Source organism: Xiphophorus hellerii, chromosome 12 (assembly GCF_003331165.1).
Source record: "Xiphophorus hellerii strain 12219 chromosome 12, Xiphophorus_hellerii-4.1, whole genome shotgun sequence".
NCBI classification, from domain to species: domain Eukaryota; kingdom Metazoa; phylum Chordata; class Actinopteri; order Cyprinodontiformes; family Poeciliidae; genus Xiphophorus; species Xiphophorus hellerii.
In genome coordinates this window covers 5,805,372-5,832,944 of record NC_045683.1, presented here as the reverse complement: position 1 = coordinate 5,832,944, position 27,573 = coordinate 5,805,372, and the positions used below count along the sequence as shown (strand labels likewise).

Genomic DNA, 27,573 nt, shown 5'->3' with positions numbered 1-27,573 from the left:
TGGTGGAGGTTGGAGGATGGACCCAGGATCCTTTGAGTTTGGCATGACATAAGACTTGTGGTAGCATTTAGCATTTCTTTTCCGGACATTCCTTTTTCCAGATGGCCAAAACAGACGGAAGGAGGCTTCAATGGAGAAAATAATGTTAGCCCAGTACTCTGTAGTCTAATCCTGGTATTTAATAAAGAATATCCATCTGTCTTTGATGTTAATCTTGCAGAGAAGTGGCTTCTTTGCTGCTCTAGGTTATGCCAGGTCACCATGCCATAGTCTCTGCTCAATTGTCAGTGGAGAACACTCATAGTTGCCCTCTTCCATTACACAGATAGCTCTCTGTGTATCTAGAAATTCCTTCATTTTTCTTTTAGATGTAAAAATACAGTCTGTATTGGTCAACATGCATTGTTTTTCTTTTCCTGGCAAATGAAATCCATCAAAGTTGTACTTGACAAGTCAGGTTTTAAAGACAATTGGAAATCAATACTAGAGAGGAAAAGCAAGATTGCAACATTTGTCACTCTTTACTGCAACCTAAGATTAATGCTAATTGCATCGATAAGTGGGAAAGTCGACACCTAGGAAAATTATGCACTCTGCTTTACTATTCATTGTTCAAAGCTTTAAAGGGGCAATATACAGGAGATGTTTTTAGAAAATCTACAACTAATAAAATACACATTTATGCGGCATAATCAAAAAAACACAACAACTTGGCTTCAGAGTGCTGAAGTTGTGCTGCCCCAGCTTTTAAGAGTAATTTTATGACCATTCGGGGGCTTTGTAGAGAACAAGCTTACAGTTGTTTATAAAACAGCTCAAATATGGCTTTTCAAGTCAAGTGAATTTGAGTGAAAAGAGCAATTTTTATTTGTCATTCAGAGTACTTGATGATACACACAAAGATGTGGGCATGGGTCATGCAGCTGGGTGGCATTTGCTTCATCATGACAACATGCAGACACATCCTGCACACACACCATTGGCTTTTAAGACAAGACGCTCCCCTTTGACCCAGTATCGTGTTTCTCCTTCCATTAGTGCTGACTAACTCTTGGTCTCTGGCTTGAATGACAGCAGCACGGAGCACGGAGCAGGGCAAGGTTCTTTCGTGTCAAGTTATCTGGCACAGACGAGCCCGGGAAAATCTGGGCCGGCTGAACACGATCCCTGAAACTGAGCTGCTGATTCAGGTGTTACTCATGCATCAGCAGCATGCCGGCACTCTGAAGCAACAATGACTTTAAAGATGCAAAACAAATAAATAAATTAATGCAAATAAAAATCACAAAGCAAATGGCTACAATGGAAATGATAAGGCAGATTCGTTGATAAGTGGATATTTTTATGATTATACCCCGGTAGCTACATTGGTCAAAATATAAACAGCATATTATGTAAAACATATTTGAATGAAAAAAAAATGAAATCAGTAAAAGGAGAACACAACTAATAAAATTATTTTTAAAAAAAAGTTTATTTCATGTATTTCATTTACAAAAAGTGTTATGTCAAACCTCCTTTTCATCACAGTTATCAATGAAGACATGCAAAACAAATACACTCTATTGCCAAAAGTAATTGCTTACCCATCCAAATCATAAAGTTTAATGTTCCAGGTGAATAAAATCCAGCACCTTGGCATGTAGACTACAAATATTTGTGAAATGGGTCGCTCTAAGGAGTTCAGTGAATTCCTCCACAGAATCTCAAGAGGATTCCACCTGTGTTTCCTCCCATAAATTCACTATAGTCAACTGTTAATGGTATTTTCACAAATTGGGAATGACAACAACTCAGCTACAAAGTGGTAGGTCACACAAAAACAATCAGAGTGGGGTCAGTGGATGATGATTTGCAGAGTTTGCAGAGGTTACCAACTTGGAGCAGTCAGCAGCTGCAGTCCTCCAGACTTCATGAAGCCTTCAGATTGGCTTCATGGAATGAGTTTTCATGAGCGAGCAGCTGCAGCCAAGCGTTACATCACCAAATGCAAAGTACAGTGCCAGGTGCAGAGGTGTAAAGCAGTATAAAAAAAATCATTCTTTGAAGTGACAAACCATGCCTCTTTGTTGAGCAATCCAACTGGTGAGTCTAGCCAAGAGAACGGCATTTGCTTGAGTGTATTTTGCAAAGTGTGACTCAGTGGATTTTTTTTTTCAGATTTGAGGTTTGAGCTCTTAGCTCCAAAGGCAAGGAACTGTTAATGCTTCAACATACAAAGAAATTTTTGGGCAATGCTCCGTACTTTCTAGAAATGGGTCCTTTTTGTACCAACATGACAAAGCAAACTCTGTAAAGACACAGATAAGTGAGCTAAATGAGGAACATGCACATGGAACTGATCTTAACCCAATAGATCAAGTCAGTACCACAGTGCAGACCACTGTGGTACTGACTAGTTACGAAAGTGCCTGACCAAAAGAATGTGCTCTGTGAACACTCCTAGACCTTGTGGAAAGCCCTTTCAGAATTAAAGTTGTAGCTGACATCATTTTAAACCTTTTGGATTTGGAGTGGGATGTGACTCAAGTTTATAAGTGTGAAGACAGACAAGAGAACAATTTTGGCAAAGAAGTGTATGAGTGGAGATGGGACACAGTGTGAACAATGATGTTTTTTCATCTTGCCTCATGTTTGTCCAAGCCTCTTTCACTCACAACTTGAAGTGAAAGAAACAAAGAGCAGCGAAGGAAAGGAACTGAAGATGTACAACTTGGTAATTTCACATAATCACAAGTGCCATCTTAAGAGGGACCTGAGAGGGATGACCTGCAACACCTCTGTCTTAGTTTTAAAAGGGTACAACAAGTCTGAGAGGAGATTGTTGCATTCTGCAGCTGATTTATTAATCTTTGACAATTAGAAAAAAAAAGGCCTATAAAAAGTTTTATATAAACACACAGTCAGTGTGTTTATATAAAACACACTGACTGTGAGAAAAACAAAACATAACAAAAACTAATCCAAGTGTTAAAAAATGCTGACATCCATCCAAACAATGTTGGAATGACAGAAAATCTTAATGTACATTCTGTTTTTACCAGTCCATTAAAAAAACATTAGGTATGAGTTGTGAATCATCAGCAGCCTAATTTTAAAAGCACCTTTATTAAGCTGTAAAAGCACCTTTGACCCAGAAATGCATGTTAACACATAACGAGGCATGGGCCGGCTGTCTGTATTGAGGCATTCCAAGGTTATAAAAAGTTACTGTTTATAATACTTCAAATGTTGTTCCAGCCACTTAGAACCATTTTATTGGCCAGAGGAAGTGCAAGAGTTGCCAACATTTTTTCTGGCTGCATGGAGCATAAAGAAACCCAATTGTTTCTACACACAAATACTCAGCTAACCGAAAGAAAGCTGGTACACTTTTCTGTACAAACAAGAAAGGATACATTTGACAGCTGGGAAATTTATGCTGTTGTGAAAAACTTTTCATGGCAGGATTAGTGACGTGTCTGCAGTGATGCAAGTCTTTTACTGGTCTGTCCTGGTGAAAAGAGAGCTGAGCCTCAATTTACCAGTAGATGGATATTCCTACCCTGATCTGTGATCACAAGCTCTGGGTAGTGAAAGAATGAGAACACAGATACAAACAGCCAAAACAAGGTCTGGGTATGGTCAGCTAAGAGGAGTTCAGAGTAGAGCTGCTGCTCCACCACATCAAATGGAGCCAGTTGAGGTGACTTCTTGCACCTGGGTGACTCCCTGGTGAGGTATTCTGGGCACAGCTCAGTGGGAGGAGACCTAGAGGAAGACCCAGGACACACTAGAAGTACCATGTTTCCTAGCAGGCCTGGAGACACCTTGGGATTGGCCCAGGTATCTGTATGTTTTTATTGTCACTGTGGGCATTTTCTACACACCTTTCAGGAAGGAACAGTTTTACTTTTAGTAAGTAATGCTGTTTTGAAGCTACCGTTGGCTCGCTATGAGCAGCATCTCTGTTAAGAATCTGACTGCAGGCTGGCTACATGATCAGATGCCCTGACTAATTAACCAACCAAAATCGGCTTATTTTCTATTGTTAGAGGAAGAAATTAACAAACCTAAATTATGTTCTAACTTTTGATTTTTGTGTAAATATAAACTTGTGTAGTTTATTTTGTGAGATTGTTATACCAGCCCATGCCTATGCATAATCTCATTTTCCCCTGGTCTCATGCTCAAATATATTTCTGAAGTTTTGCAAGCACTTTGGCTTTTTGTATTATCTGGTTTTGATCCAAAAGTTTTACTACAGTAAATTAAGAAGAACTGAACATGGTAGAAAAACAACAACAAAAGAAATGCAGTGACCACTGAGACCGTCAGTTTGGCTTGCTGAAGTTGCCATTAGCACCGTGGTTTCTCAGCCTGTGGATGGCAGTTGTTTCGCACCAGTATTTCATGAACAGATGGTAGGTTGCGTTGCAGTCATTATGAGTCCAGTCTTGGTAGCGCCCTGCAGGTGAAGCAACACTGTCTTTGAACCGACCGAAGCATACAGCGACCCAACAGCTTCAGCTTGTCACAGAAGCGGGGGGACATGGTGTTTTTTCTGCAAACTGAACAGACAGAAACCAAAACAAAACCTGAAGTCCAATACATTAACACATTTGCCCTGACATAAGGAAAGGAATGTAACCACACAATCGGGCCGACAGGTCGCGGCCTGATGAAGCTAAAATTGGCCAGGTCTGGTTATCATCTGATTTCTCAGTGAATCTCTAATGATAAACAAAGATTAGTAAGCAGTTTGAATTAAAGAAGTTGATCATACCATTTTTCATTCAGAACCTCGTGTCTCCTGGTCTTCTCTGAAAGTGTACCGTGATGCTCTGCATATTTGCTGATTTTTGTACAGCACAATACCTACAGTACAAGTGCAATGCTACTTGACATGGTATCACCTGCATTTGCACAGCAGTCGATACAGGCGTGTCTTAATTTCCTTGGCACTGATTAGCTGTAGTTAGACCAAAGGTATAAAATAAAGCATGCCACTAAAGTTTTATCAGCACTAAACGCCGGCTTTGGAGAATTGTTACCTTCACAATGTGAAATTGAGGTGTGAATGTGTGCATGCACAATGGGTGTGAGAACACAATCTGCTTTTCCAATCAAACTCTTTCACCACCAGAGGAGCACAGGAACACGCTCATGCATACAAACCTGAGTTTTTCTTGCATTCCTGCATGTTGCATTTTCTGAGTGTTTCTGGTTTAGAAATCTTCTCACAAAAGCGGTTTGGCAAAACGGCCGAATCCTGATCGCTCAAGCAGTTGACTGCGCGCTGCTGTTGACCCTCTCCACAGCTCACAGAGCACTAGAAATAAGAGTAGTAAGTTAGAAAAAAATCAAACATCTAAACCTTAATTGTGGGTCAGCAGAGACTGACCTCCCCCCAGCCTTCGGTTTTCCAGTGCATGCAAGGCTTTAGACTGCACAGTTCAGTGTCGTTTGGCCTGGACGTGGGGCTGCAGCGATGAGGTTCGGGGCAGTATACCAGTCGCTCCCTAATGCCTTCACCACAGCTGCCAGAGCACTGGGGACAGCAAGCAGTATTGCTTTATTTTTAGATTGTTTCTCCAAACAGACCCCTTGCTCACACAGAAAGCATTGCAAAATTGTTGACAGTAACACAAGAATATTCTTTGATCTAAACCATTGTGTTGTAGCTCTGGGTGTATGTTTGGGTTTGTTGTAGTGCTGAATTGTGGAACTCTGCCACAATTTTAAGTGCTTTACAGTCTCTTAGCAGGTTTTCTTTGATTGTCCTGTTTATTTGACCAGCTTCTCTGTCCCTCCTGAAGAAAATTATCTCCACAGCTTGATGCTGCACCGTATTTCACTGTGGGGATAGTGTTTTCACAGGGAGCTAATAGGATTTCAAACTCATGAAACTCTTACCTCAGAGTTAATTAAGGATAAAAAAATATTTCAGATAGTCACTTTATTCCAAAATAAATAAAAATGCAATGTCTACAAGCATAAGCAGCACAGATAATGTGCCTAAATATGCCCTGCTATGCTTAATAACATGCAAAATGAATGTATGATTGTCCTACCAGTCCCCAGGGTGACACAGTCCAGTTCATACAGGGCTTTTGGGGGCAACCCAGGGCGCTTAGGGGTCTGCTGGACACAATCTGACAGTGGAAAGGTCTGAGTGGACGTTTACTCTGAGAATCAACACACTGAACGTCACGGTGCCTCCTTCTCACAGACCCACAGCTTTCCGGACACTGTGGAGAGAATTCCAACATAACACGCGCCGAACAAAACTATGCGAGTTAAAACAGAGACAAGACAGTTTTTTGTATTTCTTCAGTGACAGAGAATAATTAATAATTAATGTATTCTAGTATTAATTGTAATTAACAAGTAAACTGTGTGACTATCAGTTTCCTGACATCTAAAGTTGCTGACCTTGCTCCAGCTGCCAGTTTGCCAGGTAGCGCATGGTTGCAGATGACATGTTCGTGCAGGCTCAGGTCTCTTCATGTTGGCACAGTCCTCATCATTCTCTGAACTGCACACCACGGTTCTCCATAGAGCTCCAATCCCACATGTTGTTGAGCACTGGACAGAAATGAGTGTCATCTTTAAAAAATAATATGTTCATGCTTAGAACAACATTAAAGCATTACACTTAATGTCAGTGTTTCTGTGGAAATAAAAACATCAATCATACATTTTAATGGAACATATTAGATCTTTGGGCATCCTTCTTTTTAGACTATAATTATTTAATGGCATAAACATGAATGCGCCATTATATGTTGGTTTGGCCCACAAACTAGTATACTGAAAGCTACTTGATCTGCTTTAATATCTTTTTTTATTTTGTAATGTCTTTACTCTGGAAAGTTCTTCCAATTCCACTTTAGGAACATTTTCAAGAACTGTTGTAGATTTTTGGTGGAATTTAGGTGGATCTACCAGGATAAAAACATTTAGCAAAGTAGAAATGTATGCCTGAAAATATTTCTGCTGCAGAAATGGTACTTTTCATTCAGTGTGAAGCTTTTTGAAGGTAAGATGCTAAGCATTGTCGATTGGTTTAATTTTCTTAGCAGTATTTTATGTGTCACTATTTTTCATCCCAGTTTAAATTTCTCTACAGTTTATACTTTCTGTTAATTAAACTGTGTGAATTTTAAATCTGCTTTAGGTTATCTGCAAAAACAGAGTGAGAAGAATAAATCTTGAGGGTGTAGGATAATTAAGTTTCAGTGGATAGATGTTCAGGGTAGCATCATGGAAATATCTTTAATGTAAACGTTTACTGGAATGATGTTTTGCAGACCGAGACAAATAGTTTGAAATATATCTTTACACACCTCACTCCAGTTTCCAACAACCCAAAATACATCCATGCTAAGTGGTTCTCTGGCCATCAGGTTTCTTTGGTCACTCGTGGAACTGCTCTGCTGACTCCTTGGTTGCTGGTTTTGGCTCTTGAAGTGGCTTCCTTTGGACCTGGGTGGGTTTTTAGCATGAACAGTTTGAGTGGTTTTCTTGGTTGTTGCAGGGAAGCTCTTCAGGTTCATTAATGTCACATGAGGTGGAGCTGCAGTGCTGGATGGTTTTCTTACAGTTGTTACAGGAACTTGCATTGTTTTGAAGATAGTTTTTGAAAGACCCGGGCCAAACTTATACATGGGAGTGGTTAGAGGAGCACGTTGTGTCCATGGGCGGTATGATTTAACATTTGAGGTGGTGTTGATGTTGGGTAAGTGGTGGGTTGTCCTTGAACATGTGTTAGTACTGGTAAGAGAGAATGGCAAAGCAGTTGTGGGTGGCATTCTAGTTATATGCTTGGTAAGAGGACGTGCTTGTGGTTTTGGTGTGGTTGTCTGAAGACGAGTCGTTAGAGACGTTACAGTGGTGAAAAAGTCCAGGTCAATAATTTTCTCTTCTTGTTTCGTCTTGTCCTCAACGATGTAATCATATCCTGGGGAGTACAGGACCCCATCCTCCGTACTTCCCTCCTCTGTGTCTACATTTTCCTCCTCTCCAACACTTGTTTTCTTTTCTTTATTAGCGGAACTTGATTTATTAGGATAAACTTTCCTCTTTGCATTTTTCATTTTCCTCATCAGAACACTAAAGTCATGATCCTCTGAGACTATAATTTCAGTAAATGCAACTTGAGGGCTTAAAGTGGATTTTGTGGTGGCAGTTGTAGTTTCTTTGGTGATTGTTGTAGGCACAGCTGTGGAGCTTATAGGTGATAATGATGTTGAGCCAGGATGTTTAGTAGAGGGAGTTTTATTTGGGTAAATGCGGCGATACACAGGGGGAAGCCCAGGTCGTCTGTGAAGGTTTGAGTTTGGGCAGCTCTGCAAAGCACACAGTGATTTGGACCTGGGTTTGGTCGAGAGGTCACAGCTCTTCTTTGGCACCAATGTGCAAGACACGGTGCGTGAGCGAACTCCTCCTCCACATGTGACGGGGCACTAAAAGCACAATGAAAACAATATCAAGCTGGTGGAGATTCTTGCAGTGAAAGTCTTTTCTTGGTAAAACTGAGGTTAAGAAACAAGCGGCTACCCAGAAGAAGACAAGCTACCCTTAAAAAAGGCTTACTTCCTCCCAGTTGCCAACAGCCCATTCCTGCCCACATGGCACATCTCTGTTGCACGGCACCACAGGTTTTGGTTTAAGCAGATGCCTGCATTCCACAGGGTGGAGTACTCTCTCCTCCCCTGAAACAGTGCGGACACAAAGAACGGTTCTCTTCCTCAATCCTGTTGATCCACAGGTTTCTGTACAATGCTGCCAACCACCAACCCACCATCTAAGAGCCAGAGGACAGAACAACAAGGTAAGAAAAAATATTCTTACCAATCATATGTAGCTCAAATTATCTTTTTAGAAAATAAGCATGTACAAGTATTGTTTGTAATGTTCTTCTTTGCACATACACTTTATAAAAATGTTGTCAATAATGTTGAAAAGATTTTAACTTTTAGTTTGTATACATGGTGCCTCATTAAAGAATCTGAAATTTTAAATAAAAAATAATTTATGTTCCTAAATAATTGTTATGATTAGCTTAAAAAACAGAGAAAATGTACAAAGTAGCTATCAAAAAAAGGGTATACAATATATATATATATTGTATACCCTAAACTACAGAAAATATAAATGTTTATATCAACATAGACCTTTGAGTTGTGAAACTGTTATGGTTGCTTTTCACAGCTAGAAGTTTAAATCTTGGTTATGCAACAAAAATGGTTGATTTTAACTGCAGAAAATCTACAATGTAGTGTGAGGATGTCAGAGACAACACACCTTGCAGGACATTCCATATTTTTACATTTACGGTGTCGGTCCTCTGGACGGCTATCTGGGTCACACAGAGACTCGTCCACGACTCCCACATCTGTTTCAAAGCACAGCACTGGCTGGTGCTGCTCTCCTAAGGACAAAATCATTTCTAATTTAGTATATTTTATTGGCAAAACAAAAGCAAGATGTTTCAAAATGAGCCAAACCTAGGCCACAGGTGGTGCTGCAGTAGGTCCAGGCTCCGTGTCTCCAGCTGTAAGTGGGTTCAGGGACCTCATTTTCTATAAATTTTGTCTTCTTGACGGTGTATTCTATCTTTATACCTGGATTCTTCTCCTGAAACAACAACTATAAAAAAAAAAACATAATGCAATCAAATAATTCACATTCTTCTCCAACTGATTTTTCATTAGAGCTTTAATTTGGATGCTTATAGATTTCTGTTTTTACTTTCTTGTCACACTTCTGTGTTTCAAATATTCAAATGAATGGGAATAATATGACAACCTCATTGAAGAGCAGATGAGAAAAAGTCACTGAAATGTATCAATCTGGAAAGTGTTACAAATGCTATTTTTATGGCTTTGGCTCTCCAGGAAATCACAGTAAGAGCTTTTATCCACAAATGAGAAAAACAAATATGGAACACCAAAATGTCACCAATGACTCATTCAGGTCACACCGGAATCAAGAGCAACATCTGAAACAATGTTTGTTTCGGGTATGGTCACTGTTCATGCAATGAGTAAGAACCAAAAATGGCATTGATTGAGAGAAGATAAAACTAATCAATAAAAAAAAGAAAAAAAAACACAGAAGACTCCTCTCACAGCTTCTAAAAACACAATGATCAACAAGACTTTTGTGAAAATATTCTTTGAACTGACGAGGCAAACATCTGTTTTACATCTGTGGCATGTGTCATTTCAGAAAAAGATAATCAAACTAATAGAAAAACATGGTGGTGGTGATATGATGGTGTGGGCTCCGTCAGGACCCTACTGACTTTCAATCAGAAAAACCTGAAAAGGAATATTCTGCTATCACTTTGCAACCCAGTGGAATTGGATCATTTACCAGAACAATCACCTAGAGCAGACCAGCAAGTTCATCTCTCGATGACAAAAAAAAAAAAAAAAGGATTATGTAGTGGTCTAGTCAAAGCCCAGTCTGATTGATTCATTTTGGCCCTGAACAGGCCATTCGTGCTCAAAAACCTCTTTAATTTAGTGAAAAATTGGCCAAAATTAATCCAAATCCATGTTAAAAACTCACTGCCAGGTATTGCAAACCTGGTAAGTGAGTATGTCACAGACGGTTATGATAATTAGGCAGTAATTACTTTTTTCTTTGTATTTAATGTGGTTATATTTATCTGAAATTAAAATTGGTGTAATCTAGACTGATACAAAAAACAAATACACAGAAGAAATCTGTAAAGGGGCTAAATGCTTTTTCACAGCACTGATTGTGTTTTCCTTCATTTTATTTAATAAAAATGAATGACCAAGGACTATTTTGTGGTGGGACTCAATTCAGTTTGATTAGAAAGTGAACTACAAATACAAATTAATTCAGTTTTAACCTCTATAAACAGGACTCTTTTTACGGGTGAAGTGGCACAACGCTGATTATACTAAAACTTCTGAACAACTGAAAAAACAGTTGTTTTCATTTACTCCTATGAAAGGGACAACCTACCTGGAGCAAGACTGGCTGCTTGGTAGGTCCAGGTGCAGTGAGGTTCTCCATGTCTCCACTGCGCTCATAGTAGAACGTCGTCCCACCTGCCTCGTACTCGCCGTTCCACTGGATGATGAAGTTCCCGTTGAGGAAGTACTCGCCTGACCCCACACTTCTGAGGGCCAGGAAGTTTCCTGCCTCCTCGGCTTCCCTCACCAGAATGTCCCGGGCGCCCTCTGGTATCACCCCCATGTCCACGTACCCTGGGAGAGTCGGGAGGGAATCAGAGTCGCACTGAGGTAATGGGATGGCCCACCATGGCAGCTGCCACGCTCACACCCAGACTTTCAGACACCTTCTCTCTGATGTTTAACCCGGGTGGGCTCGGTGTGCATGGATGCCTGGCATGTGTGACTGAATGCGTGCTTATTCGGCACAGAGGGGGTGGGCTGGAGGTGGGGGTGCACTGCCCTGTCTCTGTTTTTTATTGCGTGGGGATGGGAGGTGGGTGGTTTGGGGGAGGACGAAAGCAGCAATGAGTGGGTCTGTGCAGTTTAATGATGTTTGTGGGAAGGTGTGGGTGTGCGTGTGTGTGTGTTTGTAAAAGGAGGTGGGGGGGATGCTTGCCCTCGGTGTGAGCCTTTTGAAGTCTCACACATCTGGGCCGGTTATCTGGAAGGGATGCAACGTGCAGCAAACACACACACAGAAAGAAAGAGAGATTGCAGGGAGGAAGGCGGGAAGGAGGAGAGTTTTTATTGTTTTAGGGCCTCTTTCACTATGAATCTGTCTTCACGGTATGTTGATTTAGCGGGTGCTTGTCCAAGTGCAATAAAACCAGACAAAGATGTGTATCTTCAGACAAACATGGGCTTGCATGCATGCACACTTACATCTCAGCACAACGGGACAAACAGCTGCAAAGTGTGGACGAGGTTGCTGCCATGGCAATAAAGAACTGTAGAATGCTGATGCACTGCCCTGAAATGACTTATGTGCCTGCAGACATAAATTTAAATTCTGTGCTTTTTCACACTCATCTTAGTAGGTCCATCAAAGCTTTTTCTCATTAGCAGTCTGTCTGCTTTGCGTTAATAATTTTATAATCATACAGACTCCCTCAGTTGGATACAGCACCTGGCCAAAATGTTCACATAACACATTTTGCCATGTTGCGATCGCAAACTTGAATATGTTTTATTTTGATTTTAAATGAGAGGCCAAAACAAAGTAGTGCATAATTATGATGTAAAAGGGAAACTATATATGGAAAAAAACTTTTCCATACAAAAACAAATCATCACCTTGTAGAGATGGCTGTATTTTAAGGCATTGTCTGACTATGCTGAGCCATCTATCTCTACAAGCTTAGTCAGATTAGTAGCAGTGGCGCTTGTCCTGCTGAAATGTGAACATTCACCTACTCTCAAGTCTTTTGCCGAAATTGTCATAGCTGAAGAAATGAATCATCACAGCATAATGCTGCTACCCCAACGTTTTACCGAGGCGATTGAGATGTAGGTAAATCGCCTACATTTGTGTAGCGTTTTAAGTCAGAGGACTCCAAAGCCCTTTGGTTCAGTCATTCACCCATCGAATCGGCACTACCTGGCCCACTGACCACCATAAGCTTGAGGTATTGTCTAATAGCAGGCTGCTATTTTAAGATGCTCCATGACTTTCTACATGATTTGTCTGCTGTGTTCTTTGGTCTTCATGATTATTTGTCCACTAATATTCTCTGACAGCTGCATCCATACTGAAAATGATTTAGGAGATATCTGAAGACAATTGATTGCATTTCATTTTATTTATTTGTATCAAAGCAAAGGGGAGTAAATACAAATCTGAAAACAACTTTTTATATTTTTCTACCATTTTTGTATAGTTTTTCTTTGACTCTACAATGCTCTACTTTATCTGGATTTTCTACCCTAACCCTAGCCTTAACCCTATCCCTAACCCTTAAATCCTAATAAAAGAATCTTGTAACCTGACAAAATACAAAAAAGTTCAAGGGGCATGAATAATTTTGCAAAGCACTGCGATTGGCGTTTCACTCACCAAAACCTTCTTGTTCATCATATGTCTTATAAACCGTCTCACAGCTTGTGCCGTCGCCCAGACAGACCCCACAGCGATCCTCCACTGCGTTTGAGTCAATACCAAAGTCACAGCCAACCTCCTACACACAAACACACAAATCACAGCACAGTGGAAGTTTCCACAGAGGATCTTCTCCCTCTGTCAGTATGTAGTTACTCTGCAGTGTGTCATTATCCCGCTCCAATATAACCCTCCCAGTGCCTACTGGTCTCTTACCCAGGCACACTACCTTGCACACTCCGTTAACACAGATGTTTCTGGACTTGTTGTTCATGAAGCACGGGGTCCCGTCGGTCACCGCGTCAAGCATCTTCTCCGAAAAATAGTCACTAACTGGTCGGCAGTGAAGTTCGCAGGGATTTACTGAGGATGAGCATAAAAGAAAATGAATCAGGTTAATTTATTTATTGACTTTTTTCCTCATTACTTTTACTTATAATCATTCATTGCTGCTGTTATTATCACTATAATTTTATGCCATACAAATTACTATACGAATAGAGATAAACTTTAAAATTGCACTACAAGGCATAATGCGTAACATAAAATGATTTAACTGTCCAATAGATTAATACGGTGATGTCCAAAGTCAGTCCTCAGGGGCCGATATCCTGCCTGTTTGAGTTCCCTCTTTGGTTCAACACAGGTGAATTAAATGATGATTTGTTAACAGTCCTCTCCAGGAAAAGACGCATCTAAAACTGACAGGACACTGACCCTCAAGGACCGAAGCTGGACATCCATGGTTTAATAGATATAACTGTAAATTTATGTATAGTATAAGTTTACTCAATTTGGTTTTTCTGGTCTTCACCCCCCAAAATAGTAAACAAGTAAGATTTAATTCCAAAGAAATGTTGAGAGACTAAAACATAATTACCTGAAATTAAAGTAATCCAGCTTTATTTTCCATCTCTTATTAAACAGCTGACATGAAAAACTCATCTGATAATACTGCTAAAATTGAATTTGTTTTGTATAAATTGACAACGACTATGACAACCATTTCATATCGACAAACTGCCATAAAAACCCAACAGAATTGGAGTGCAGATGCCGCTTGAATGACAAACTTTCAAGGGTTAATGTTGCCCCCTATTGATTAATACCAAGAACTGCATCTATTGTTGAATTACGTTATGAAACAGAAAATGTAAAAATAAAATAAAATAAAATACCCAGTCTGTTTGAGGGTTTCATCACTTACATGGGTTAACAACTGGGATCCACTGGTAGAGCTGGTTGTGATACGGCACTGTGTCAAACTCACTGCACAGCATCTCTCTGAAGGACGGCTTCTCATTCTGACAAGGTTTGGTGTTGCAGGTCCGGTAACGCTTCCTTTCTCCAGTGCAATACTTTCCTCCAAATTCAGGTCTGTTGGACAACAGAATATTTTGAATCAACCACACAACAAAGGATTAAAGAAAAAAAAGGAGGTCCAGAGTAAGTTCTTACTTGGGATTGTTACATTCCCTCTCTGCAGACTGAACTCCAGTTCCACAAGTCCTGGAGCAGTAGGACCATTTACCCCAAGGCCCCCAGCCTCCATTCACAGTCTCTGGCAGTTTACCCACAATTACACACTCTCCAGAAATACACCACTAAGTAAGAAAAAAATAATACCAAGATTATTTAAAATCACTTGAGGTGTTTTTGAGAGGTTAACTACCCCTCCACTTGTAAATGAAACCCTGGCATTGCTAAGCTTATAACGGCGTTTACCTTGTCTGGTCCACAGCGAGTACCATCTATAGGCGAATCCAATTTGGATCTACAGCTACCATTCACTGAACACCAAAGAATCTGGCAAACATTCTGAAATAAAAAGGCAAAAATCAACATCAGTAACGTCTGTTTTCTGAAGAATTTAATGTATAGTTTAATTTGAGCAAGACTTACATCCACCTCTGGACAGAAAGTAGCATTTGGACCGTACTGGAGCTGGCACTGATGATGGGTGGTGTAGCGGACGCCAAGACGGGCCAGAGGTGTAGTCAGGTCTCTCTTGGAAGGACGGTCATCCAAACAGAAACCCCAGCCACGACTAAGGCAAATAAAAATGAATATGAGGTCAGTCATTTTGTTTGGGAGAAGAAGTAAATGATCTCTGCACATACAACTATGCCCACAAACCTTCTCATCTGACTATGCTGAAGCTGGAAAAACATATTCTAAGATTTAATCAGAATTATCTACTTCATCTTTAGCACAATTCTTCTAAAGAATTCTAGAGTTTTAATCTCCCGTGTCCCCTGTAATCGTCGTCATTTTGTTTGTTCTTCTTTCTCGTCTCAAATGCCATAAAGTTGTGTTTTTATGGCTTGACTTCCATCATGCATACAATATCAGCACCAACACATTCAGGTCATCCAGGAGTACTATGGACCCAGTAAGAGACGTAAATGCTTCTTCAGAAAATTTACTTGCCCCACAAGAAGGAAAATGAAAAGAAAATAAATAAATTCTTGTCACCACTTCATAGTGAGTGGTTTTAGAATAATGAAGTTCTGATTCTGCCTTACTCGAGGAAACGTGTGATGTACTCTTTGGAGCAGGACGACCAAGTAAGAGGCGAACTGTCATACATCAGTTGTCTTGACATTATGAACGGGTGTTTTGTTCCCACCTCACAGTCATTCCCTTGGCCGTCATGATGAATCCCAAAACTGCAATGAATCACAAATTAACACAATTTAAATGAAGACTGCAAAGGCTTTTATACAAAGGCTTTGTTTGTTTACCGTACTTATTTGGCAATGATCTCATTACAGAGTATACCAGGAAGCTTATGTAAGGCAAGACAAATCTAATAATGGACAGAGCTTTAATTTGGACTGTTTTATAGGAAAACTAAGGAACAATGAGTGGAGAACTATATTCAAAACAAGAAATATATTTATAGGATCAGAGGAACAAATGCAAAGAAAGAAATGTTCAAGCAATTTTAAAACAAGTAGAGTTCTAAGATATGGCAGAAATTAACTTTCTCCTTTAATGGGAAAGTACTGTTTCAAATTCAAATTTAAAGGAGACAACATTTTCTGCACATCTTAGGTTTTTCAGTGAGCTGTTCATAAATGCTGCCTTAATTTTTAGTTATAGTCCCAATGATATTGTAATGCTTAATTTTCAGCAGTATGAGAATCATTTGGATGTAAAATAAAACTGACCTGGGAATATTGTCTTGAGAAACTCCACATGTAATCTTTGTTTTCTCAAATTTATTGTTATTGTTCTACTACATAAATGTTATATTTTTCAGCAATTTGATTAATGAGAAGTCTTTTTCTCTTTTTCTCATTTATATATTGTACATTCTAACAATTATCTGTCAATAAGCTGACTTTCTAACCGGCAATCATCCTTTGGAAAAAAAAAAACAGTGTACAGCACTCTTGTTTATTCATGCCTTCATGTCTAGTGACATAATACTGTTAACTACATATTGGTACTTTTTTCTTGTGATGATTCTCTGTCTGGTACTTTACAGGCATTAAAATTGCACTACCTGTGGCCCATTTCATGAGCAACAGTGAAGGCGACAGGCAGTCCTGAATCCTCGTTGATGTTGCAGCTGCGGTGGGGTTGACACATCCCAGATAGATGAGAGAGACCCAGAGTCTCACATGGCTGGTTCATTCCTGCACAAATATCTTTCCTTTAGAGGGAAACAAATGTGAAAAAAATATTACACATACCACCTCACTTCACATAGGGAACATGTACAGAGCCACTGTGACTTAAAGGCAAGACTTCTGACACTTGCCTTGTGATCAGAACAGCCAGATCGTGGTGAGCTGGGTGAGTGTCACTCTGTGGATTCAGGTTTTTCTGCCACGCACAGAAACTGGACAGCGTAGTGTCTGCATGGTGAGCAATCTTCAATCCTTTCTGCAGCAAACACAAGAGTTTGACCCAAAAATCACCACATTTTAAACTCTTTTTGACGTTTTCCATTTGTAAGTAACAAGAAAAGCCAAAGGACTATTTACACATTATTTATTTGGTATTGTCAACATTTTTGACAATACTACTCACAGCTCAGTTCACACAGGCAAAGTTTAATAAAATCATTATTTATTAAATGTCAAAGAAAATTCATCCATCCATCAATCAACAATAAATCCCAATAAATATGCTGTCTGTGATTTTGTACATATCTATTATTTGTCCCCAACCCTCTGCTGTTTTGCTGCACATTACTTCCTTTTGGATGGTTGTTTCAGCAGGTCTTTAAGGAGCGGGCCACCTGCCCTCTCTCTTTTAAAGTATTACATTCAGTGATGAGTGAACTAGAGTTAAGCACTTGACATAAAGTCCTCTTGCTTAATAATGCAAGCACTAATCAAAAAAATCACAAAAGCATAGTTGAGTGTTTGGAAAACTTTGGATTATTTTTACCTCTTCTCCTTGAAGCAGAATGAGGCGCACCAAGATGACATGGATGGCATTTCCAATACTGGCATCATGAAATATTCCAGCAACCTGTCAGCATAAAAATTACCCGTGATGATAAAAAAAAAAATAAAAATTGCCTGTGCAGTCATGCAAAACATGTAATCAGCTTAAACGGAAGAAAAAAAAAGTTCTTTACCATGTTCATGATGGTGAAAATATAGGACTCAACATTGTCGCTGCCATGGTATTCGATGAGTTTGGAGTCAGCCACCACCATGGTCTCCACCCATCGTTCTCGGCTGACTGAGCGCTGCGAGCGGGACTGAGACTGAGCCTCCCCCCTCTGCTGCTCCCTCTCCCATTCCTCCCTCTCTTTTTCCACCTGGTGAGAGTCACTTGGAGCATCTAAAGCACGCATAATGAAACGCATAGCTTAGAGCACACTTATCCTAGGTTGACTCAGGTGCAGGCTGAGCACAAAAAAGGAAGAAAACTCATTTACAATTTCACACACACCTGCAGTTATATATTCACACACTGAGTGAAAGGACACACCTTGAACTCCACAGGGACTGGGAGTGTGTTTGGACTCCAGGCTGCGTTTTCGTCTGTGCTTTTCCTCAGTAGATCTTGAATAGACAACGTGTGGTTCTGGAGTCCCTGCAGGATCACTGGGCAATTTCTGGGCAGGTTCGATGAAGAAATGCCCCTCCGGCAGGGAAAAGAATCCTCTCTGCAGCAAGAGAAAGAAAAAAAGAAAAGAAAAACCACGACAGCGTGGCAAGCTTGGGCTCAGATCATTCATTGAGATGACTCACATATCCCAATGTGCAAAGCAAGCAAAGCTTAAATAGCTCTTTTTGGAGCATGTTCAATTGTTTAACAAAAGGACTAGAGAAAAACCTGTGTCAAAGTCTCATTTTCATACACTGATGCAGAACTCTGGTAGAGATGCCAAACAAATCATCATTAACAACAAAGTTTCACTGAAAGCCAGGAGGGCAGATGATCCCGATCTTAAAAACCTGCAGAAACAACCAGCCCACATTTCCATCTGGCTAAAATCTGTCATTAGCCAACAGATCAGAATATGAACCTTTTTCTTCTCCTCGGGCAACAATGCAACAACTCCTTCGAAAGTATGTTGTACATGTTCTTACAGGTAGAGGCTATTTAAACAGAGACACAAATTGCTCCTGCAAACAAACAATAACATGAAGAAATTGATTCGACATAGCGGCCCATTTCTTTTAGCCACACAAAAAGGAAAGAGCACATGACATGGCAAATGAGGCAGGTGTGCCCTGATCCTCATAAGTTGACAACAAGAACATAGCAGCTCATTGAAACATCCTTAGAAATATCCACTGTTATGATCATTTGGGGTTTAAGTTTTCTTTTATGTTTTGCACTGCATGAAAGGTATCCACATAAATGTGAATTTCCATTGAAGTTCAGGTAATGGCTGAAATTTTAAAACTTCTCCAGCAGATCAGATGGAAATGACCAGGAATTGACGTAAAATTTGTGTTTCAACTGTTTAAGAACTCAAAAACAATGACAGGTCCCCTCCTGCAGTGCTAGACCATCCACTTTTTTTAATCCTACTGGAAAAAGAAACAAATAATAATTCTTAATGAGAAAATAAACAGAGAGAAGAAAGTCTTTATCAACAAAGATGAAAGCCAAATCATTCTATTTTTTAATGACATAAACGTCTTGGACTTGTTTTCTTGCTCCTCGTCTAACCAGCTGTTCCAGCACTGCTCAGCTTTCTAGGTCATTTTAAAAGTTATACATGCGTTTCTTGGAAGAAGAGGCAAAAGAAATGGGAGGATGCTCCTTCAGCAGTCTGCACAGCTATGACTCTGTATCCCACTGCTGCGTTCACAGAGTTCAGAAACTAGAAGTCGACACTCCCTTTGGAATGAAAAGATTTCTCCATCTGCTACACTAAATCCAAAAATGTAGGTTTCCACATGTACTGTAACAGATGCTCTGCTGGATGCAGCTGAACTGCTCTGTAGTGTTTTCACTCGAAAACACAAAGCCAATGAAAAATGTCTGTTTATGCTGGAGGTTTAGGTTATTTTTCTATAATAATATTAATGCTGAAGAATGGTTTCTTCAGCAGCAACTCAGAGTGTGGGCCTTCAGCCAAACATCCCAGAGTTGTTGTGGACTCATCTCCAAAGCATGCTGGCTGATATGTCTACACTCAGTAGGAAAAGTTTCCCACAGGCTCTGTGCAGCAAACGCTCAGCTGACTGAGCAGTTCCTCTATATCTCGCCCAAACACTCTGTGTGACAGTAATAACAGATAGTCTTATCTCAGCTGTATGGGCTGAACACCCGACAAAATATTATTGGAAGCCATGTGAATAATATAAACTGCATTACAACAGTGTATTTTATGTTATAGACTTACACACGGACACAAAGAGAAGAATTGTCAAGTGGAAATACAAGGAAAAAGGGCTTCCCAATTATTATGAAAATGTAATCTAAAAAATGCGGCATGCAGTTACATTTAGCCCCACCGCAATCATTAGTAGAACCAGATTTCATTGCAGTTACAGTTTGGGTTGTGTCTTTACCAGCTTTACACATCTAGAAATCTAGAAACTGAAATTTCTGCACATTCTTCTTTTGAAAAAAGATCAAGCTCAGAGTGTAGAAGGAGAACATCTTAACATTGATTTTTACATATTACCACAGATTTTTGTTTTGGTTTAAGCTGCGATGCATTGTGATTTCTGGCCCATTTCCAACCAATTTCAATGTTTGCATGTGTACCCAACATGTTGGATTTCTTTAACTTTCTTTCAACAATGACTTTTCTCCTTTAGAGGCCAGATTTCTAGTGTGCATTACTTATAGTTTTCTAGTCAACACAAGATGAACTTTGAATCTCTACAGCTCCTCCAAAGGTGTCATGAGCCTCTTGACTACTTCACTAATTAACACCTGATGATTAGAGTGGACAGTCATACATTTGTGCATTAATAGTTTTCCCTGTACTCCATTTCCTAATTACATATAGAAGAGTCGTTAAGTCCAGAAGACTTTCTAATAATCTTGCTTTAAACTTTTTTAAAACTTTATTTCAGACCTGAACCCTTGTTTGGCAGTGACTGTGATCATCTCCTGGTCCTGCTCCCTGAGTCCCAGCAGACAAAGGCAGGTGGTGGTCTGCAGAGCAACCAGTAAGGAATGCTACAAAGAGACACATTAAGAAGTCAGACTGCTCTTCTGCATGATGTGCATGAAACATCCAGGCATAGTCACTCTGCCTGCACTGGGTGTTTATAGTGTTAATGGTGATCTTTAAATTACTATACTGTACACAGATCCTTTGTGATCTTTCTGATCTTCATGCACAGACAACCTGAAGCCATGTTAGCAAAGTCTTTATTTTCTGTTTCACCATACATGGAGAAATGCTTCACTGCAACTCGGAATCCTGGATGTTCTGTCAACTTGGACAGGATTTCACTTTCCCCTTTCCAACCTCTGTTCATTAATCCCTTTCCTCTGACCTGAAAGGAAGCGTGCTGTTTGGGTGCGAGGTGCCAGAGCCATAGGAGGTTACCATAACATGGATCTGTGCTCTAAATACACCAGCCATGTGGAACTGCTTTACCCCTGTTTCCTGCTTCTGTGGGCTAGAATTGGCCGAGTGGACCTGAAATAGAGTGGCTGCCGTAATGCAAACTGTGTCTTCAGTAGAGATTAAATGGGACACAAGGAGAGGTGGGGGCTGATGGTGCTCTTTACTGTAACATGATGAAGCACAAACTTGCACTTATTGAAGGTAGATTAAGGGCTGCACCCAACAAATTTGCCTCTGCATTCCTCTAAGTTCAAAGTATAATTAAGGGGTGAGAGATAATTTTTGGAGGTCAAAAACCTGGCAGGCATTTTTCATTTGCATAAATGCAGAGAATTTTTCATTTAGGTGAGGGAAATAATGTTTAATAAGTCTGAGCTTGCATGTACTTGCCTTGTGCATTGCCTGTGGGCATGCAAAAATACTCCTCTGAGTTCCCAACAAAAGCAGCTAAAAACAGATTAGCTTATTCTCAGTTCAACAATGTGGTTCAAGTGTTCAGCAAGAGTAAGGGGGACCTGCATGATGCAAATACACACCGTTTTAGAGTAAGTATAGCTGAGTTAGGAGCAGTAAAACTTTGTTCGTTTGAACTGCAGAGCAATTAGGTCTCCAGACAGACGTAGGATGCTAAAATGACAGGATGTAGAGGTGTTAATATAGTAGCTTGGGCTATGATGTGGCTTCACACCACTAAGGAACCGTGATCCAGTTATGTTGCCAGCTTTATATATTGCAGACATTTTCAAACGTTCATTATTACCCAGAGGAACTGAATGTGAGAAGGTACTACTCCAAAAGACAGACTGTATTTTCTTCAGTCTGCTCACTGGTTCAAACTTCAGTTTAGGTCATGTGTGATTGAAAGAGGTCACAATCCTGAGAATTAACAGCAAATTAGTTTGGGTTGTTTGTTCATAACGTTTGCACTTTTTTTCCAATACTGACAAAGATACACATGTTGAAATCAGTAAGAAAAATATATAATTTTTTTGCTGGTTAGTCAGCAGCTGCAGAGCAGCCATTCTTCATGGTAAACATAAAATCTATGAGGTTTCTGCAAATGTCATTTTTGGGAGGGTAGAGAGAGGAAATTATATTATTTTTTTTACAGCAACTTCTCTTTTCTTTGTTGAGCAAATGTGTTGTGACCATTATAGCTGTTTGCTAGAATTCAGTAGAGCATTATTTTCTCATCTTCCTGATAGATGTCTTTCCAGGTTTACAGCAACTAGATATAAGAAAACCTTAATAATATGACGAACAGAAATTGTAATGCACAACATAAGTAAGCTGATAATTAATCACCTTTTATGAGCAGAAAAACTAATTTATGTTTGACCCACAGTTCACCGGTCAGAGCTGACCAAGGTAAATCTGGCTCACTGACTGGTGCATCGCTGGTCTTTATTGTTCCCTCTTGTCTAACAGTGGCACACTAGACTGTAGACAGGAAGTGTCATTGTAATTCTCTATAAAACAAAAACAATAACTTAAAGAGCTCACTGTAGAAGCTGATAACTTGACTATTAGAACAACTTGAATTTTAAAAAAGTGGAAGAAAGAACAATCCTAAATTACTGTGATATGTGTCATTGTTCTTTTACCTGTCATCATAAATGTCTACCCAGTGCCAGATAAGTAAAGATCCCCATTTCCATGTATCCAGTTTCTCTTTCTCTGCCTCATGAGGTTGAATGGCCTCCTTGCCACTGGCAGGACTTTTCTCTCACATCTGTCTGGCTGAGTCTTGGTGTTTGATGGTTTCTGTGTGCTTTCAGCTGCTATAAACTTTTACCCACAGTTCTGTACAGTGCAATACATCAACCTGCAGCAGGTTAAGGATGACAGCAAGAACATTCGGTTTTGTACAAAGAGTACTTTAAACACTGCAAGACCAGAGAGGCCAAATTTAACATTACGTAAGGAATCCTTTTCCTTGGAGGAAGATGAAAAGTGGGTCAAAGATATAAATTTTCCAGGCTCTTGTCAGCATTTCAGTCTCATTATGAGTCATGTGTGACAAATTAAGAAATACAAGTCAGGGAGACATAACACAATTTACACAAGCGTAAGTAACTGAGAAGTACTTGGAAGAGGAATTCATGTTGTGACACAATCGAGCAATACACTCACACACTAAGGCACACTTCAATATGAGAAGTTAGAACATCACTTTTTCCCACAAACCAAATGTTCATGTTCTTCATTCACGCTCTTCATGGTGAGTATTCATGAGCACTCATGGTGAGTAAAGGTTTTACAAAGTATATTTGATACATAAATCTATCTTGTGATTCCTGTCAACGTTTTATGGAATATTATTCCTAGTAATCTGCTGTCCAGCTGGCTTTTTCATCTGAGTAGAAACACTACAGCCAAAGTAAGTAACCTGCTTCTTTTTCCATGTGAAAGAAGCAGGTTTTCCTGGGTTTCTGTCTGTCACACCTTATTTTCCATGCAATAAAATATGCCAGAAGCTGTTACAGAAGCCCTATTCCAAGCACAGAACAAAGAGACACTGCATGCTCAGATGGAGTTCATGAAGACATTCTGCAAGTACAGACAGCGGCAATAAGAGTGTATGAACGCTAAAGGGTGCCGGTGAAAAGGAAAAGATGTGAAGCAGCAGCAGTCAGTGAGTCTGCAGAACAGACCTTCTGCAAATAGTGTCAGGAAGGCTTTGAAGAGCAAACCAACAAATACAACACTGTCAGATAGAGGAGTCTGCTGGCTGCCTGGGGCACATATCTGCTTAGAGTAGGTGTGAGCTGGTTACCTGCAACAAGGAATGCTGGGTTTTAAAAAGTGACACGTCCAAAACCTCCAACATTTCTCACCATATGTTCCTCCAACCCATCAATTTTCTTCCAGTGAGCCAAGATCAGGTCACAGAGGTAACAAGTTCAGGAGGAGAACCAGCACACCCCTTATTCTGGCTGATTCTGGGTAATCCTAAAGAAATTACCATTCCTCTGCTGCGTTCTGAGTCTGCTTCAGGTACTTTAATGGGTCCATAAATTGTTTTACTTTTTTTTTACTAGATTCTTTCTTTACCACCACAGTCCAGAGTAGTAACTGCATTACTGCAGACAAAATCCCAATCCATTTGTCCACCTCCTAGTCCATGCCATCATCACTTGTGAACAAGTCACCTTAGGCATATCAAGATACTTGATCTTCTCATCTGCTAGGGGCACAGACTGACCCCCAACCTAAAGGGGCAGTGCACCCTTTTCTATTTGAGAATCATTCAAAACAACATATCTTGCTTTGGGACATCACACTATTTCTACAATTTAAAGTGTTTTTAATTACATGCCAAAAGTACACCAGTGGGGCACATATAGCAGTGCAGCACTCATTATAACCTACCTTTGGCTGCACACTGCTTATCAACTGGTTGAAAAAAGGCAACTGCAGCTTTTTATGGTTACAAAATGGAACCTGAACGAACAACACCAATCATTTAAACAGGCAACACTGTTTTAAAACTTCAATTGACAAGTTCTGACTGCAGTCTGGACACTTCTGTAATCAGGTATCAGCTAGCTGTACCTGTGTTAAATATTTTCTATTTGAATAAAACTAACTAGACCACATTTTTTCCTCTGATGAATGAAACTGGGCTTAAAATAAACTATTTTTTGTCCTATATAGTCAGTAAAATAAAAGGACTTCCTACCAGTCCTTTGCAGGTGCTGATGGCAGCCGTTCCTTTAACATCAGGGGCTTCCACCGTGCCAAGAAGGTGGCAGGAGTTCCCCTCAGACAGGACAGGCTCAGCCCTGCTGGCACTGCCATTCTTCCTCTCCAGGACGTATTCGGTTGACAGCAGGTGGTGGTTTTTGGTCAAATTGAACATTAAGGCTCGACCATTGTAGTTGAGCTTGTAGTAGACCTGTCCCTCTGGAAAAAGGGACCGCAGTGCACGCCTGGATCTCCCGGTCTTGAAATGGTGAGACACGGAGTGGGAGACAAACTCACCGTCAGCGCTGATTCTCACGGGATGGACGATGGATGGATCTGAGCCAGACTGGGACAAATGACCTATAGAATAGTAAAGTAAACCGTTGAATGCACTCTGCAGAGATTTGCACAAAAAGTTGCTTCCATGCAACCACACTGACCTTGCTCGTTGGAGAGGGAGAGGAGTCTGGCAGATAGCTCATCGTGGCCCGCTGCCAACATGAAAACAAAGTGCAGCCGAAAGAGAAGCGAGCACTCCAGCGAACATAGCATATTTCATAAGAACCAAAGTGGAAACCCAGGAGAAGAGTCATCTGCATCGGAGAGCCAGGCTGGTTGGAGGAGTCGACCTCTTCGATCCTGCACTACTCCGGGTCATGACATGAACAGGCTCAGATTCCGATTGTGGAGGGGGACACGCTCCGAGGAGGACTGGCAGCCCGATCGGGGTTTTAGGGGAGAGAAAGCTCCCTTCTCGGTGGAGGACGGAGGAGGAGGAGGATCTACTTTCCTCACAGGAGCGTGGGGGAAGCAGAGGAAGAGGGTTCCCTCGTTTGAATGGACCAGGTCTGCTTCTTCCCTCCTGTCCAGACATGTCTGTTGATGCAGCAGCGCATCTTCAACACGTGTCAACGCTCAAGCAAATGAGCTGGATCATTAAGGCGCCAACGTGCAACATGCAGATTTTAAGTTTTATTTAAATTGCCTTAAAGAGCGCTAACCTGAAACTATGCAGATAGAGAATACAAGATTAAAAATATGTTAAAATTCTTTTATAAAACACTAAAATCCGAGCATCATGCTTTGTCAACACTAGTAAATCCTGAAATATTTGACATGTATCACAGCTTGTAAACATTTTCACACCAAGCTAAAGGCTTTTTTATATTTGCTTGGGGGGATTTTCTTCCATTGTTACATAAGGTTCATAAGGCACAACCTGTGCAAACACATGCATTTTGAAATTCTAGCACAAACATTTCTTGAGTATAAGTTTCAGTATTGGCTTGAGAAGTATTGCCGAATGCAGGTTCTCAATAGTTCTATGAGACATTTATTTATTTCCTGACATAAACTAGCAAAATTGATTGTTCCAGATAAAAGAAAAGAAAGAAAAAAAAAGTGTCCTTTGTCATCTCAAACCCTCAGTTGGTGGTTGCAGATATTTGTGCTGAAGCAGGTCCTGTTGGAGATTTCTTGTTGAAATGGAGTTCTCTTCACTGTTGCTAAATGCATGCTAAGTATGAGGGATTATTGTAGAGTTAAAAGTGAGCGATTGTCCACTGTTGCAACAAGCTTGTTTGGGCGGAGGACTTGCTGCAAAATAAGTGGCTCGATTCATTCGGCCTAAAGTTCTGTGATATGAATCTTTTTAGTAATTTGCTAAATTAACCAAACTTGCTTGCTGCTTTATGACTAGGATTGAACTGGAAAGTATGCAAATGCATTTGAGTCTGTTTGCATCATTGGAATCACGCTTCTATGTTTCTGTATATAAATTAAATTTTTTGTCTAAAAAAAATTAGACAAAAAATTTGGATTGATAGTGCATCAATCCAAAGCACTATAAAGCACATTTATAGTGCTTTGGATTGGCACTATAAACGTAATCTGAATCGAACTGAATTAAAGGCTTTGTTCAGTTGTACTGTCTGAAGGCTGTAATCCCCTTCAGTACTCATACTGCTGTAGGTCAGCTTGTGTGATTTATTTGTGGCTCAAAAGCCACAGACATGACACACTGCCTCCTGCATGGTCTCACTCTATGACAAACACAAAGGCAGACAATACAGTCAGCTCATAAATCTGCAGCCTGAGGCAGCACTCTCTGTCTGTTTATTTATTCTTCCAAAGTACAAAAGAAGTTTGCCTATGAGTTTGTGGTTATGGACCTACCACAGACTTATCTCAACGTTGTTGCAATTTGGCTGTGGCTCAATTGTGAATAAAGAAGGATCTGAACACATTTTGGACTGGTATTTTGAAGAAAAAGATGTGAAAATGCTTTCTTACAAAATTGCTTCATAGACTAGAAAGAAAGTAACTTTTCTGTATGAACAATACCTCACATCCTGACCCTAAAGCACACAAAGTCACAACCAGACTTTATCTCTAGAGTGATAAACTTTAGCCTGCTTGTTAAAAACAATAATATCAATGCCAACAGGCCATACATGGGAGTTCCTCTAACAGGAACCAGTGCAGCCAATATGTAGCAGAAGTAAAGATTTCTTTGCATGGAAACTTGGGATAAAAGTAGCTATATTTAAACTAACAGGCAATTTCCTTCACTGGAGCTTACACACCCACAACATTATAAAACAAATAGCATGTTGTTGTCTGGTGATATATTACAGGCCTGGATGCCTTATTATTTTAGGAAAGGGCGAACTTTGACTGAGAAAGCCATATTGAAGTTTTGTTCTAAATGTTTTATTGGTTGAATGGATTTCAAATGTTTAGACAAAGAAGTTTAAAATTCTTGTAATAATAATATGTGCTTTTCCAGGTCACATTTC

General features: G+C 40.1%; 1 protein-coding gene across 1 annotated transcript; it reads right to left on the bottom strand.

The window, feature by feature from the left end:
* Nucleotides 1–1,459: 1,459 nt before the first annotated feature.
* On the bottom strand, nucleotides 1,460–25,613 carry LOC116729725 (A disintegrin and metalloproteinase with thrombospondin motifs 12-like). The gene is made up of 24 exons (XM_032578429.1): nucleotides 25,216–25,613; nucleotides 24,771–25,135; nucleotides 18,031–18,208; nucleotides 17,672–17,880; nucleotides 17,479–17,562; nucleotides 16,844–16,968; nucleotides 16,586–16,735; nucleotides 15,600–15,743; nucleotides 14,977–15,121; nucleotides 14,800–14,892; nucleotides 14,533–14,678; nucleotides 14,282–14,451; nucleotides 13,304–13,437; nucleotides 13,033–13,153; nucleotides 10,987–11,231; nucleotides 9,492–9,633; nucleotides 9,289–9,415; nucleotides 8,578–8,788; nucleotides 7,329–8,447; nucleotides 6,415–6,567; nucleotides 6,054–6,230; nucleotides 5,384–5,530; nucleotides 5,158–5,311; nucleotides 1,460–4,550 (listed from the first exon to the last, which is right to left on the bottom strand). Exons 1-24 carry the CDS (start codon nucleotides 25,325–25,327, stop codon nucleotides 4,423–4,425), a joined length of 4,779 nt encoding a protein of 1,592 aa, XP_032434320.1. The 5' UTR covers nucleotides 25,328–25,613; the 3' UTR covers nucleotides 1,460–4,422.
* Nucleotides 25,614–27,573: the final 1,960 nt, after the last annotated feature.